The sequence below is a fragment of the Pelobates fuscus genome, chromosome 11, assembly GCF_036172605.1.
Source record: "Pelobates fuscus isolate aPelFus1 chromosome 11, aPelFus1.pri, whole genome shotgun sequence".
NCBI classification, from domain to species: Eukaryota; Metazoa; Chordata; class Amphibia; order Anura; family Pelobatidae; genus Pelobates; species Pelobates fuscus.
Window position 1 is genome coordinate 48,947,596 of NC_086327.1, and position 16,754 is coordinate 48,964,349.

A 16,754-nucleotide genomic window follows, 5' to 3' on the forward strand; every position below is an offset into this window, starting at 1 on the left:
CAGATGCTGATTGGTGCAGAGCAGTGTGTTGCCATGCGTGCTCATTAGCCTCCCAATGCTTTCCTAAGGCAAAGCATGGGATTGGTTAAGATCATCAGTTTTGATAATCTCAATCATGGAGGCAGAGCAGTGGCTGAGCTATGACCCGGTCGTCTAGCCATCACTATTTGGCCCTTATCAATGTCTTGATCAATGTCAAAGATCTATTAACTTGCCCATTTTTCCTGATTCCAACACATGAAATTCAAGAACTGACTGTTCACTTTCTGCCTAATATATCCAACCACTTGTGCCTCTGTAATGATATAATCAATGTTATTTAATTTACCTGTCAGTGGTTTTAATGTTGTGTTTGATCAGTGTATGTAATCAGTGTAACTTGCAAAGTATTGTTAGAAATGCAGTCACTAACTAAAATGTATGTAAATATTAGATATGATAGCACAATGTCATGAAGGGTTAGTCAAACAATATAGCATCTATATAGCTTACTTGGAGTTAAGTTTGTCCGAAGATTCTGCTGGTGGCAGTGGACGAGTATAAGAAAATGGAAACCATCCTTTCCTATTGAAATAAACATATCTTAATTACATACATCAATGATTTATGAAATCTTAAATTCTGGTGATCATACCCACTCATCATCAGTGATTTATCTTATTATAAATGACATTTTGTTGGAGTCAACAGTAAATAAATATTTTAAATATCATAACCTTTCTTCATAACGAAAATGCTTCAACCCTTTTATCAATTTTGTGTCCACCTCTGCACTTTTTTTAGTGCAATAATATCCTTGAGGTTAATCTGGTTTTCAGCCATCGTGAACCTAAACAAACAGGTTGTGAAAATTCAAGTACAGCAGTCAGACTTGCATTTGGAGACATGCATACAAGTTTGTTTTCTATTCAGCAATAATAATCCAATCTAAACAAATATGTTTCACGATTTGGACTAAAGTGAACACACTTCATGGTTTTATACAAAGTATTATACACCTAAAGTCAAGCAGGTAAAAACTGAAAATATTGTGAGTATTTGCAGGGGAATGTAACTCTACAGGAAACATCAGGGATCTTTTTACTAAAGTCCGAAAGGCTCCGTACCAAAGGGGGTAAAACCATTCAGTTCTGTACCCGGCCATTTGGACTACAAAATTCAGACTTTGCTCACACTGTATAACAATTTTGGAAACCATGCTCCAAAGAGCCTGAACTTGGCCTGGATTTGAGATGGACCAAAATATGCTTAAAATCAGGGCCCCGATTTTAAAAATCCAAACGATTGGCGAAATAAAATCATTGAGAGTTTGAGTCAGTCACCACATTAACAGGGTTATTCACTTAACACCGTTTTTTGTCTAAATGGACAAAATCTGGTGAAAATGTGCGAATTCCGATGGCATTGGCAATTCTCAGATTTACTACAGCCAAATGTGGTCAGGATTTGGTCGGTACAACCGTTTCTATAACATTGGTTTGGGTAAGTTTGGAAAATCAGTGATTTATCTACAGCAACGGAATCACAGATTTATCAACAACCACATGGTGGTCGGTGATAAAACGAATGCATACAGCTGGATGCTTGTTCGCAAATTATCATTCACTTTCCATTTGCAAGTGAGTTGAAGAAATATTTGCCTGCTGACAGTGCTAGCATACTGCAGGTAAATAGTTAAAACCTCTCAGCATCATGAGGTTTAATTATTTTGCACCTGGCCTGCTATTTGGGCCTGAATTAAATAATTCAGACTTTGATGAATTCCATCAAGAAAATTCGGATTTTGCAGTGCGAATGGCCCCGTATGGAGCCATATAGTTTTGCCCCATTCGGTTTGAAACCATTCGTGTTTTACTGAATAATTCTGTGAATAGTAAAAACAAATTATAAAAAAGCACTCATTTTGGAAAAAGGTAGATGTAAAACCTCCCTCATATCTCCATCTGCCATACCATTGATGGGGCATGTGTGCTAAACATTGAACTCACAGCTGCTCACTGTAATTGAAAACGATCAAGTAGGCAGGCATTGCTATTCCAGTCTATAAGAAAGGTCCCTTCCCATGGGGATGGTGCATAATATATTAGTGGGGCGTAGAACAGTGAGGTCATTGGGTGGGGCTTAAAGTCCTTAACGGGTGGACAGCTCCACCCGTGGACAGCTCTATAAATAAAAATGAAAGAGCATACAAAAGTCCTCCCTGCTCCCCTCCATAGGCAGCATTTGGTCCCAATTTCAAAATAGTTGTTCGGTAACTATTCTGGCTCCGATACTTTGTATAGGATTCTTTTACAAAAAGCACTACATTTTAAACAAGACACTAAATGCTTCCAGCTGACTGGATCAGAGTTGGTCAGTTTGACTGAATTCAGACCAGAATTTGTTTTAGTAAATATGAGAATAGCAATTTCAGTCAGAATTTGGCTATTTTCTCCATATTTTGTCAACCGGAGTTAAACCAGGTTTGTAGTAAGAATATCACTGTTTAGTGGATCCGTAGTTTCCACTATTTGCCACTAGAGGGCACTGTTGCATCATACAATCAATGTAAGCCTTTGAAAGAACTTGTTTACATTGTTCCATTTTAAATGTAGGCCTTAGCTACAGTCTCCCTGATACAGTGAACTCTAGACACTTAATTTGTACTGTATAAATTAAATGAAGGCATTCTTTACAAATAATACAAACTATTATGAAATAAAAAAACAATTGGCAATTACGGCACAAGAGCCAAGAATATCGTGCTTATATGTTAAAAATTCTAATAAAAACATAGAATCGAAGAGTGCATATTATTAACCAGAATCAGGTTTTCTGCAAATATAACGGTAATATTTTGCTGCAATCCTAATTTATAGTACAGGCCTCTCTCCAGGCAACACATTTCCGTACAAACGTTCTAATCATTTGACGTAATGCCCCAAGAACCCTAGGACCATGTGTGTCCCTTTCCCCAATAAATATTTGCTCACATGTTATACATGGAGACACACATTTACACACATGCACATACACACTAATAATTGCATATACAGACACACACAAATACAAAAAAGCACATACACACAGGTACAGACACAAACAGACATACACACACGTAAACAGACACAGCGACAGACACACTATCTTTCTCTTTTCTCACTACCGCAACAAAACACTAATCCTCATCTAGATGTATTCTAAACACGCAAAGATTATTCACTAAAGTGACAATTCAAGGTGAATTTTACATTTAAGGCCATAATAGCGGAAATCTAATTTCATGAATTAATTATGCCTTCAATTTGGCTATTTTGGCCTTAAATTTGAAATTTACTTTGAATTCACTTTAAATTGCTTACCTAGTGAATAATCATGTAGGTGGAATTGTGTATTATTGTGTCCTGTTCACACAAGCAGTGCTTTAGAGCAGGTTTATCAGAGAACTGGACATGCAGAAATGTCTTTACTGATAAACAAAGAGTTACTGTACAAGGAAGATTCCTAAGACAGCGCTGAACATAGAGAGCTAATCCATCTGCAATCAAAAGGTTGGCAGAAGTATGCAGAGCTGGTGCTGATGCATAGACATAGACAGGATAAGGGCACATTTAGCAGAGAAAATCAATACAAAAAAATCCGTAATTTGTGTCCAGTATTCTGCAGTATGTGAGGATACCCTTGCAGCAATGTACACACAATTTTGTTAGTGACAGAGCTACTAAATAATACAAATAATGTGTGCTTCATCTCAAACTTATAAACAAGTTAATATATATGGGTAGGATGTAACAGAAGATATCACAACGTTTGCAGCCGTCTCTGGAACCAAGCACATATGCATCCCTTCCATTTTATTTTCAATTATATATTCTCAAGACAAAACATTAACAGGGTTACAAAAGTGAGAATTTCAAATTTAAGGTTAAAATAGAACAGTAATAATACTCCACATCAGCTTAGCTTCCAGTTTGGCTACTTGGGCTTTAGAGGGACACTATAGGCACAAAAACACATTTATCTTAAAGGGACACTCCAGGCACCCAGACCACTTCTGCCCATTGGAGTGGTCTGGGTGCCAACTCCCACTACTCTTAACCCTGAAACTGTAATTATTGCAGTTTTTTTATAAACTGCGATAATTACATTGCAGGGTTAACTCCACCTCTAGGGGCTGTCTAGTAGACAGACACTAGAGGGCACTTCCTTGTCCATAGCACAGAAAACCTGTGCTAGAGCGTCGCTGGACGTCTTCACGCTATGTGAGGACCTCCACCGTCGCTCATTTCCCCATAAGAAAGCATTTTCAATGCATTTTCAATGCTTTTCTATGGGGAGCTCTAATGCGCATGCGCGGCATTGCCGCGCATGAGCATTAGGTCTCCCCGGGCCGGTGGGCGGGATCAGTCTCGCCCACCGGCCGACGCAATCAGAGGGAGGAGCGGCGCGGAGGAAGAAGCAGCGATGTGGGACATCGTCGCTGCCTCAGGTAAGTTACTGAAGGGGTTTTCACCCCTTCAGCAACTGGGGATTGGGGGGTGGGAGGGAGAGCAGACCTGCAGTGCCAGGAAAACAGATTGTTTTCCTGGCACTGGAGTTTCCCTTTAATGAAGCAGTTTTGGTATGAAGATCATGCCCCTGGAGTCTCACAGCTCAATTTTCTGCAATTTAAATTCACTTTGATATACGACAATGCTCACTTATGTATTTCTTTGGATGCTTGTTAGTATCTTTACTAAACATTAGAAAGACATTAAAGCTGTTAAAAGCTGGATTCTATTAGAACAGGTAAGGTTAACAATGGAAACTGATTATCAGGTTCACTTTTGACATATATGGAAAATGACTAATTTCTTAGAACAGAATCTAGACTTGGAATAACTGTATACATTAGCCTGGCTTACATTTTGGTGGCTTCATTCTCGCCATAATGCCAACCATCTCTGGCCTCAGGTACCAGCAAAAGAATGATGTCTCCTTCTTGAAAGTTGAGCAGGGTACTGCTCTCCCCAGCTGTGTGGGAGAAAACTGCTTGCACTCTGCGCCGTTCCACGCGCGGCGGTAATACAGATAAGGGACTGATTCGAGGTAGGGTCTTATTTTCCACTGAAAACAAAAAAAAAAATTTAAAACTATAATAGTCATTTTGATTAGGCTTTTATCAGAGACATATACATTTATATACATTTAAAAGTTCTTTATAATCAGAATATAGTGCAATTACACTGGTCTAGAAAGTAAATATTATGTATATGGCCTTTATATACACAGACACCAATTGCGGTTACATTGATTATCCGTAGAATTTAGGGCATTTTAGAATGTTATTGCTGCATTTTAAGGGAAACTCACTTCCGTGGATTTTTTAAAGGAACCTATAGTCCCAAAAATAATAATATATTTTTTTGGGGGGACCATGAATTTCCTGATATTACAGTGAACTATGTCCACCCCTTTCTTTCTTTTAAAAGTGCAACTTTATATATATATATATATATATATATATATATATATATATATATATTTTTTAATGGGTGGGTCCTACCCAACGGAGTCAGGCCTACCCCAAGGTATCAGGACCATGAAGGGAGTGCTGCCAAGCGCTCACTGCATGTTCCTAGTGTCCGCTGCACAGAGTGAGCGCATAAAATGATACACTCATGCTGTGCTGCCTGGGGACACCAGGGAAGTAAAGCGTGACAGAGGGACAGCACCCCTAAAATGTGGGAGCACAGTCTAGGCTGAATCACTGTAATCTCCTGTGACACGCAGGCTCATTTGGAACGCACGCAGGAGTCTGAATCTGGTGTTAGCAACTTACCTGCAAGCAGGGATAGAGATAAGCCAACACTCTACCTGACAGCTACTGGTCAAGGAATTTACTAACATCTGCTGTCATCCGAACTAGCAACTTTCTAGGATTTTGTTAGTGTTCAATTAACAAGCAGTTTGCTTTTATTGAAAGCACTGTGTTCTGTTGTTTTTATCCACAAATCATGTAACCCTTCACTTATATTGCAATCGAGTGGAATTTCATCATTGAAGAACTTTTTGAACTTTTTATAGACATTTACTTTATATTTTATTTTTAGCTTATATTAGCTCTGGTTGTTTGCAGCTTATTGTGGGTTTTTTTCCCTGCATAATTTTTGACTGTTTATATTTTGCAATTGTTAAAAATTGCTTTAAGTATATTTCAAGCTCTTGGAGGTGCTGAGGTTTTTGATGACCCTGTTAAGGTGTTGCTAAGTCCTCTTCGAAAAGGATTGTGACCACTGAAACTTGAAAGTTTAAAGTAAGTTATAGGGTCCATTTTCACAGGTCCAATACTTGTCAACATGGTGTTGGAAAATAATAATAGTAATTTTATTTCCTTAAGTGTTAAACGTAAACGTAAAGATTTCAAACTACTTAATTTCAATTAAATTGTCTGGTTGCAATGTCCCTGTTTAATCCTTCAACTGAAAACATTGCCTTTTTGCAGGAACAACAATGTTTTCATTGCAGACTTACCATGACTCTAGTGATCAGGAAGCCACTGCAATGAGATTCTGAAAGCCTTTACAAAAATATGCACATACAGAAAGGATAGGAAATGTTTCTGCTATATACTTAAAAATTAAACAACTTCATAGCTTTCAAAAATAAGGTACACCTACCTAACGTAGCCAGTCTATTTTCTGAGGCTGGTTTGCGTGGCATTGGTAAAGTACAGGAATACATCTCATTGGCTTTTGGAGGTGGTGGCGTCAGGGATGACGGTGGAACTGGTTGTGGAGCAGACACTGGAGTGGGTGGCACTGGGTCCATATGAACTGGGGTTCCCAAATCACGAGATGCTCTAGTTCGATGGGTCTCTCCATTGGGAATAGGAAGGACTTCTTGTATAGACATACGCTGATAAAAGAATATAAAAATAATAGTAAATCTAATTTTCCAAAATATGTCAAGCATGTCACTATCTGCTAATGAGATGTTGTTTAAAATGGCTAGCAGTAAAGTTATAGACTTAAAACGCTCAAAATGTTTCAAATGTTTCAATGCAGCTGCAGTCACATCCTATAGAGAAAATCACACATGCAATTGCTAACTCACACAACACAACTATACATCAACTTAAACTTAGAGAAAAAAAACATTTGAGCACTAAAGCTAAAAGCATTAGTGCACCTGGTTTTCAAAAATGCTTGTGAAACAACAAAAGTCAAATGCATGAAAAGTTTATTAGAAATGAGTCACTAAAAAGTGAATGGTCTACACATAACCTCACTGACTGCATTGGAAGATAAAACTCTGGTAGTACTCACACTAGGAGTATTCCAGAAGACATATACACCACACTTTGTGAGATACAACATTCCCTTCAACCTCCTACAAAGATAAGCAAAACAACTGAATACAGAGTGCTTATTCACTGTTCTTAGACCTCCAACAGCCTTGCCCAATGCATCAATAGAAATTAAAATGCAGGGTGCACAGTGCACTTTCATACCGGCAATGTGGGATTGCTCAGAATTTCTATTCCATGTCTCCAAGCTATCTTTTCCCAAGTCCTTCCACGCAGTACTGTTATTTAGAGATAATCACCAAGGGAAGTGACTACAGTTAGAGATTGAAAGACATACAATTCTGATGGGGCAACCTGCATGTTGGTCAGCCAGAAGGGCACTCAACATAAATTGTATCACTTATGCACCATAGACACTTTTCTCCAGGCCCTAGGCCTTTGGAGTCTTCTGCTGATGCCTAGTCTCGGAATCATATAGGATGGACATCACCCAGATTGTACTGAAGAGGAGAGTAAATAGAACCTCGGTCCCGCCAGGCATTCACACACAGTTTACCCCATAATGTAGATGGAGATAAACTGAACATAATGCTAAAGAGATTTTCCTATAAAGAAATCTAAGTACCATGTGTTGCTGGAGTAAAAGGTCCCATGGACAGTGGCAAAGGCACCCAGCACTGGTAATCTGTAAATACTAAAGTAATCTAAAAGTTAAACTAATTGGGCTTATGTCTTAATTTTTCATGTTTTGAACTATGTTTAATAACACAGCCTTTTCTCTTAATAAGGCTCCTTCTTTGCAAGGGTAATCTATGTTAAATGTAGCCTGTCCATAGCTTTTTACATTTAACTTGTAAGCTAAATGAATGAGCCTTAATGGACCACCAGAGAGAACACGTCCCTCCAGCCAATAGGTAAGCAGGAAGGGGGCAAAATAAAAACTTCCTATTCCTAACACACTCAGACACTACACACACATACAACACTCAGACTCCATCACACACAAAAGGCATCCACACAACACTTAACCAGCACACACAGACACACTCAGCCTTCCTCTACATACAGCCTCCTCGACACACACAAAACTCTCTCCCGCATACATACAACACTCAGCCACCACACACCAAACACTCACAAAAACACAGACCATATGTCTGTGAGGGGACACAAATCTGGTACCCTGTCTAGGGCCATAGTCAATCTTAATCTGTCTCTGATGATGATTATAAACATGTGCATTCACCATTTCTTTTGACAACATTTCACCCGGAATCGTACTTCATAGAACCACTTTCGATATGATTTTATTCAGAATGCACATGCTAAGTAAATTTATAAAAAGATTGTTGGCTGGATTCTTTTTATTATTGGAGTATACAAGTAGGATGAATAAAGTTATTTTATTTTAAAGTTGGCGTTTAAATATGAGAGCAATGATGTGTGTCATTGATTGTTGGTACAACACACTTACATGATTCATGGAAAGACCGCCTCCAAGGAGAGGTGCCAGTTCTGGTGGGACATCTAGTGGTTTAGAACTTGGCACTGGGTCTGAGATGACAGGCTCTGTGGAGTTGTTGGCAGTTTGTTTCACCAGCACTAGAGCTCGTTCAGGAAGTTTAGTGGGCTGTGTACATGATTGTTGCCACGAAGGAAGTTTGGCACAAAGCAGTTCTTTTACCTATGAATTTTAATTGAAATTGCAAAACAGGTAAGTAAGAAAGGTTAAAGGATCTTAACATGTATAACTTGAAGGAAAGACGAGACGGGGGAGGAGGGGATATGATAGAAAGACTTAAATATATAAGGGGAATCAACACAGTAAAGAAGGAGAGTATATTTAAAAGAAGAAAAACTACCACAACAAGAGGACATAGTCTTAAATTAGAGGAACAGAGGTTTAAAAATAATATCAGGAAGTATTACTTTACTGAGAGGGTAGTGGATGCATGGAATAGCCTTCCAGCTGAAGTGGTAGAGGTTAACACAGTAAAGGAGTTTAAGCATGTGTGGGATAGGCATAAGGCTATCCTAGATATAAGATATGGCCAGAGACTAACTAAAGTATTTAGAAAATAGGGCAAACTAGATGGGCCGAATGGTTCTTATCTGCCGTCACATTCTATGTTTCTATGTTTCTGTTCTATAATCATAACATACGTAATCAGAGTTTGAAATTTACAATAATCATTTCGATTTTAGAAATCCAAATGTAAATTAATTCATCCATTCAAAACGTTAGCATGCATTTGTAGTCCCAACAACTGTTGGGGGCTGAAAATCAGTCTAGAAAATATTATCCGGTAAAGTTAAAAACAGACTGCAGGGGGTTTTAAATGGTTACATTGAATCTGTCCCATTATGAGTATATGCTAAGAGTTGCATGAAATGTGTTAAATTAAGTTGTTTGTTTCTTTTTTTGTGATTCATTATTGAAGAACCAACATGAGCAATTTGTTTTTATTTTTCACAACATTTGAGACAAACTGGTGGTGAATAAAAGTGTTGTTTTTAGGCATTTTGTGCACCCCATATAAAGTGTACTGCCTCAGATGTATCTGTTGGCTGTGGTATATGGATACCTTGCTGTGATAGGCACTGAAGTGTTTGGACACAGCACACTGACGGTCAACGAGAAAGGAGTAGCGTCGTCGTTCCTCCGTCAGCGCTGCTTTGTACCCCTCTGCCACAAACTGTTCCAGCTCGCATTGTTTGGTGCTCATAATTTCAACATACTGTATAAATTGTACAGAAAAAAAGAGAGGAAATATAGAAAATTAGTAACTTACAAATAATTTCCAAGAAAATTGCACAAAAGTAGAAAGAGTGCTCTGAGAAAAAACATTATCCATAAAATTGTAGCATTTAAAAATACATTAACTGAATATTCTACCAGAAATTTATTGCAATAAGTTAGTTGAAAAATGTAAAAATCCTGCTTGAGCTTGACTAATACTGGTACAATTTGGTATATTGTATTGAAGTAGTGTGCACAGTCTGGAAGTCTAAGTCTAGATATCTCAGGCCCCAAATTGCACACCAACAGCAGAAGATCCAGCAAAACAGTCTACTTCACCACTCTACCAATGGGCATGATGCCCACTTAATGCATGTATCAGTCCAACAACCATAAATAAAGCCTTCATTTTACAGGCCTACGGGCTTAATAAGGACGCTATGAGTGGCCCACACGAAGACCACCCTCTCTGGCATTAATTAAAGACTGTTGAACACACTGAGAGCCAGTGGCAGAACTAATGTAGTGAGGGCCCTGGTGCAATACATTTTTGTAGGGCTCTTCTCTAGTGCAAGGGTGGCCAAAATGTTGATTCCCATCTCTCAACTCCCTACAACAATGTCATACAACTCCCACAAAGCTATGCAAGCTGGGGATCAAACTATTTGTCAATCCTTGCAGGGATATATTTGTGAGCAGTGTTTGTGTGTTTGAATGTAATTATGTTTTGTATGGAGTTATGTGTGTGTGCATGTAGGGATGTATTTGATGTATTGTTGCCATTAGAATGCAGTGGTGTACTTCTAAGTTTTGTTTGTGTCTGTATGCAATGTAAGCTTTTAAATGTAGGTGTACTTTTGTGTGTAGTGTTGGTTTTTGAATAAAGGGATGTTTGCATATAAGTTTGGCATTTTAATACATGGGTCTGTAATGTTTGTGTTTAAATGCATTGGTGTGTTTGCATGTAGTGTACATTTGTGTGTACTATTGGTGTTTGAATGAAGGAGTGTGTTTATATATAATTTTGGCGTTTCACTGCAGGGTTGTGTTTGTATGTAATGTTTGCCTTTTATTGCAAGGATGTGTTTGCATGTAGTGTTGGCATTTGATTGTTGGGATGTATGCACATATACAAATACATATTTATACATATACACATTACAACACACTCACACAAACACACACTGACATACACACGCACACAAATACACACTGATTGCATACACACGCACTCAGACATGCACACTAATATACAGATACACACATATAAACACACTGCAATACACATATAGTCACACTGACACACAGATACACACACTGACACATATACACAAATATATACAGACACATGTAATAATGTTTACATTTTTAGCCAATCTCCTGTTAAGAATCCTTTTACGTAAAAGGAACGATAATAAGCGCTCAATACAGTATGCCACAGGGTGAAACTGGGCTGCAGTAACTAATACAAGGATTCCCAGAACTTGTGAGTAATGAAACTTAGAAAAAAAGAGAAAGAAACCGTGCCCAAAGATTATGTACAAAACTTGATACGTACACAGGTCTCTAAAGGTTGTATACACATTTGACCTCAAAAAGAACAGAAGAAACAATACTAGTGCAGTGTATGTACAATGAATGAGTGATGTGTGATTTTATGTGATTTCACTCACATTTGATTGCGCTATCTCAGAGCTCAGCTGTTTTAGTGAATGGACGGAACAATCCCCGTCTGAGGATATGTGGTGGTATGGGCGTCCCAGATGACTCAAATGAAGTGCAGTTTGCAGAACATATATAGGAGTAAATACAAAAAAGGATGCTCCAATGGTGAAGTAAGTATTAGTGAGTATGGAGTAAAAAATAAAGTAATGTACTTACATTTACCAGAGCAAAACTTGCTCTGGTATATACAGGGTTGGTGGTATAATCCCCACCTAGGAATAGGATGATGCCAGAAAGTAGTAGATGGAAAAATAAAAGTAAAAATATAAAATAAACTATTTATTTACCATACAAAAAACAATAAAAACAATATAAAATAGCTTAAGGAGTCCCACTTTACGCGTTTTGCCTCTTCAAGGCTTCTTCAGAAGTGTGGTATGATCCTCATGAAGTTCAGTTTTTGGGGGGAAGTCTGTGAGTGAAAATGACTTCCTGGTGTGTTAATCGGCAGCTCCATTTTGGAACTCACGCGTCATACCGGAAATGACGCAGCGTTTTTCCATTATGGAATTTAGTGTGTTTCAGCTTGGAATACTTTTACATGTAGGTCCCGTGGGTCCTGCTGCAGGCTGAGTGTGGAGGTAGTTAAACAGCTCTCTCCCTGCTTACCCTCCTTTACCCCCTGCTACATGAGCTTCTTCTCTCTCCCTCCCATGCAGCTTTTCTTTTACTCCCAGAATCCAATCCAGCATACGATGCTACAGGAATCCAGTCACACTGATAAAGAGCCACAACACCTAACTGGGCCCTGTTCAGCAATACGCATCAGGTGACCTTATGTGTATGGGCCAACCGATGGGCCTACTGAGTGCGGTGGTAGTTCTGGGTGCTGGACCTCTGCTTTCAATGTTTTCCATTTATAATGCAGTGACAGAGCAGCGATTGCAAATATTCAACTCAGCCAGTCACATACCTTCCAACATTTTAAATGGCCAAAGAGAGGCACTCTAATTTTAGTAGAGTGGCCAGGGGCGGATTGATCTAAGATTTTTTTAGGTGACTTACTAAAAAAAGATATGCAAATAAAGTGCAGTTTAGTTCAAGAACATTGTGTTATAGTTACAGACTAATTTCTACACATGTATTATAGTTCAAAAAATACATTACTGTGATTATTATGGCTGTGGTGTTCAAGTGCACATTTAGACATACCAACAATATTGAGCTCCTAGAAACGAGGGACAAAGGGATTTGATCCCACAATAAGAACTGTCCCCCCTAAATAGGGACACTTGTGAGGTAGGCAGTCACCTACTTGGGAATTATCAAAGCCTTTTCAAGCCTTTGTTTATAGTATCTGTTGAGTTTACTGGGAGATATACTAAATAATCATTTTTAAAGGGACATCTTATTGTAGTGGTTCTGGGGCAAAGAGTCTGACTGCAGGCTCAGCAGTGTAAACGCTGCATTTTGTGAGAAAATGCGGGTTACACTGCCTCCTAACACCACCTCTAGTGGCCGTCAGTTTGAAGGCTACTAGGGAGACTTCTTGGATGAGGTCCTGCAAAGATTCCAGAACCAACATTTAGTGTCTCCCCACTCTGTAGGATAAAGCTGAACACTCCCCACAGAGATCCAGTGACCAAACTCACCTGTAAGAGGATAGAAACCAAGCTCTAGAGTTTTCCTTTAAATAAAACTGTAAACGGTAGCATGATTTGGGAAAAGTCATCCTACTCAGCTACAATCACCTCTTGGCTCAGATTCAGCGTTTAATGAGTAGTTTGTTCTTTTTTTGGGGGGGGGGGGGGGAATCCAACCCATGTATATGTGTACATACGGTATAATAAAATGAATACATATTGTGACCATTTCAAATATATGTTTGCTTCAAAAATGTACATTCACCCATGTTATGTAGTGACTTGTTTTGTACAGGGATTGCAGTATTTTTTATTTTGCACACAATGTTAAATTTGGCATATAAATAAAAATTAGTTTGAAAAACCTATAATACGCAATCTGATAAACTTAGAGTTTAAAGCTTACCAGAACCATCCAAAATACCCCCAGACATTCAGCAACGTGGTACAGACTTTGACCAAATACAAAGGCTGTCAGCAGATGCATCGTGAAGCCAAGTGGGCGGATTGGTCTATAAAACTTTGTTCTACATCTGATGCATAATGCCTGAAGGGTAATAAACTTTGACACAGCAAAGCAGCATTTTCATTAAAAAGGTTATCCTTAGGTCTCTGGCCTACAGACAAGTCAAACAGGATGGTACCAATACAAAAGAGGGGGAGATGTACTCACATTCTTTGTAAAAAAAAAACAACAAAAAAACAGAACTATTAACTTCTCCTCCCCCTTCCCTTTACCTCCAACATCCCTTTGCCTTCTCTCTCCAGTTCACCTCCCCCACCCCTCCTATAACATGATGGCCTCAAGTAGGCATCCATGATCCAGAAGTAATGGTTGTCATGACAACTCTGTTTACAAAAGGGATGCAGAGATAAAGCCCCAGCCTTCCGAATCACTGCAGCCAAATGTTGTTCCAGCCTTCCACCCTCCCAAACAGCTGACACGCTAATGAAAATTGGAAAAGAGGGGTATAGCAAAACAGAGATAAGTGCACTGAAATTCAAAGGCCTGGGCTGTTTAATGAAGGAGAAGCCTTTAATATGAGTTTACTATGAACCAAATGCAGCCCCATTCTTCTAGTTTTTTCATGCTGCATTCTCACTGACATCCAAACACAATGTTGTTTCCAGAGATGAAGTGCTACTAAATGCCAGAGCTGAAGAGTTACTATGGTGCTGTTTGATACTATAGCATTCATTACTCCTTTTCAAAAGCCCACTTTCAGAGTATCCTGCCCTTTCTCATCAGCTCACATTATCTACAAGAAAGATCTTTTTTTTTTTTTTCAACCACAATCCAAGCCTAACCCATATTCAAGGTGGTATGCTTCACGACCATATAATATTTAAATATTTCTATAAAACTGGGGGCAAGTGAGCAGATAACAAAAGACACAGCAGTTATATGTAACGTTTGTTGGTGCAGGCTAACATATATCCAGCATTTTATAAAATGAAACCTTTATTCTGCACTCCATGGCTTAGATATTATGCACTAATGGCAAGTAATTACAATACCTGGAATAGGATACGTCTCAGTAAATACACTCAAGTATTTTTATCCCATCTCTCACTTGCAAAATCTGAAGTCTCAGGCAGAAATATGCAAATATATTCTAATGAGCTTCTTATTATGCATGCGCTTGTGTTCGGAATTCCTATGCAAATTACTGTTCCTGTCTATTCCATCTATTCCATGCCACACTGACTGAGCTGTAATCTTAGCCGGCGGGCTGTGTAGCTTGCAATAAAACTCTCGCCCAAAAATGAGACTGACTTCCATTCAGCTCTGCAAGCAGCTTTTATTTATTTATTTTCAATGAATGAAACTGTGCGAGTGACTCTGCGCATGCTGCAGTACAGATCTTGGATACAAGCTTTACATTTTTCCAGAGTTTTTGCAGAGTTCTGTTATGAATATTTTTTCTGTCATTCTGCATCATTCAGCGTCATGCTTTGGAGTTAAACTAAAGAGAGTTGGGCATTCACTTTCGGACAAACAGATTTTTTTAAGGCTATTCATCCATGTGTTTGAAAGACGTATGAATGAATACAAATGACAACAAATGAAACGAAGTACAAATTGCTTGTTGGATGAAATTTCGTCTGTGCAGTTCGTTATTTTGTTCATTTGTTTTAGTTTATTACAAGGAGGGAGCTCGTTGCTCCCTCCTTGTAACAGTCTCAAGATTTACCTGTCAGAGTACTCTTATTGGTTGGATTGAAGGACCACTATAGGCACCCAGACCACTTCAGCTCAATGAAGTGGTCTGGGTGCCAGGTCCATCTAGGATTAACCCTGCCTGCTGTAAACATAGCAGTTTCAGAGAAACTGCTATGTTTACATATGGGTTAATCCAGCCTCTAATGGCTGTCTCATCGACAGCCGCTAGAGGCGCTTCTGCGCTTCTCACTGTGATTTTCACAGTGAGAAGACGCCAGCGTCCATAGGAAAGCATTGAGAATGCTTTCCTATGGACTGGCTGAATGCACATTCTGCCGATGACGACCGAAGGAGGAGGAGAGTCCCCAGCGCCGAGGGAGCCTGGTGCTGGAGAAAGGTGAGTGTTTAACCCCCTTCCTCTCCCTTCAACCCGGCAGTATAGTGGTCCTTTAAGCCAATGGGTGGGTGGGACAATAGGTCGCCCCCCATTTTACTATTTAAAGCACCCACCGCCACCAACGGGTGGGGACACAATGTCCCCCTGTTCAAATGTTTTACGGGCTGGAGGGGGACACTATATCCTCCCAGTTTATTATTTTATAAGGTGCCCCACCATAGAGGCATGAAGGGCCTGTGCCAGGTCCCCTTTACTGGATTAGAAACAACAGCTTGCAGCAGCCCGAGCTGCAGAGATCCTTCCTGGGTAATGGCTGCCTAAAATGCATCCAAACATTCAGTGTCTCCTCCCTCTGCATGCAGACACTGAACTTTCCTCATAGAGATGCATTGATTAAATAACTGATTGGCCAGGGCTGTGTTTGAATTGTGCTGGCTCTGCCCCTGATCTGCCTCCTTGTCAGTCTCAGGCTCTCAGCCAATCCTATGGAGAAACACTGTGATTAGATCAGGCTGCCACTTCTGATGACAGCAGACTGTTTGCTGGTATGGCAAACAGGGCAGAGCCAGCAGCTTCAGGCTTGAATACAAGTAAGCTTTTGCTATACTTAGGGAGGCATGAGGGGCCCAGGGGAGCTAGATGGTGGTTTTAACACTATAGGGTCAGGAATACATGTTTGTGTTCCTGAACCTATAGTGTTCATTTAAGTATTTTTTACTCAAAATTAGTAAAGTTGCCGGAAAGATCAAAATTATGTAAAGGCTTTTTGTAATTTTGGCCTGTTAGCTTCTTAGTAGATAACTCCATAATCCTTGTGGAATTGCCATATGAATACCAAAAAGGAGCTATCTACTAAACATCTTCCTAATTTGGTAATC

The 16,754-nt window shown here is 39.3% G+C and overlaps 1 protein-coding gene across 3 annotated transcripts in view; it reads right to left on the minus strand.

The window, feature by feature from the left end:
• Window positions 1-16,754, minus strand: part of LOC134577579 (brain-specific angiogenesis inhibitor 1-associated protein 2-like) — a 199,711-nt gene that overhangs the window by 17,057 nt on the left and 165,900 nt on the right. For all 3 annotated transcript variants that reach the window (XM_063436396.1, XM_063436397.1, XM_063436398.1), the window contains 5 exons: window positions 9,853-10,005; window positions 8,742-8,951; window positions 6,639-6,876; window positions 4,884-5,085; window positions 493-564 (listed from right to left, as the gene is read on the minus strand). In XM_063436396.1, the coding sequence (XP_063292466.1) occupies window positions 493-564; window positions 4,884-5,085; window positions 6,639-6,876; window positions 8,742-8,951; window positions 9,853-10,005 (875 nt within the window). The remainder of the gene's footprint in view (window positions 1-492; window positions 565-4,883; window positions 5,086-6,638; window positions 6,877-8,741; window positions 8,952-9,852; window positions 10,006-16,754) is intronic.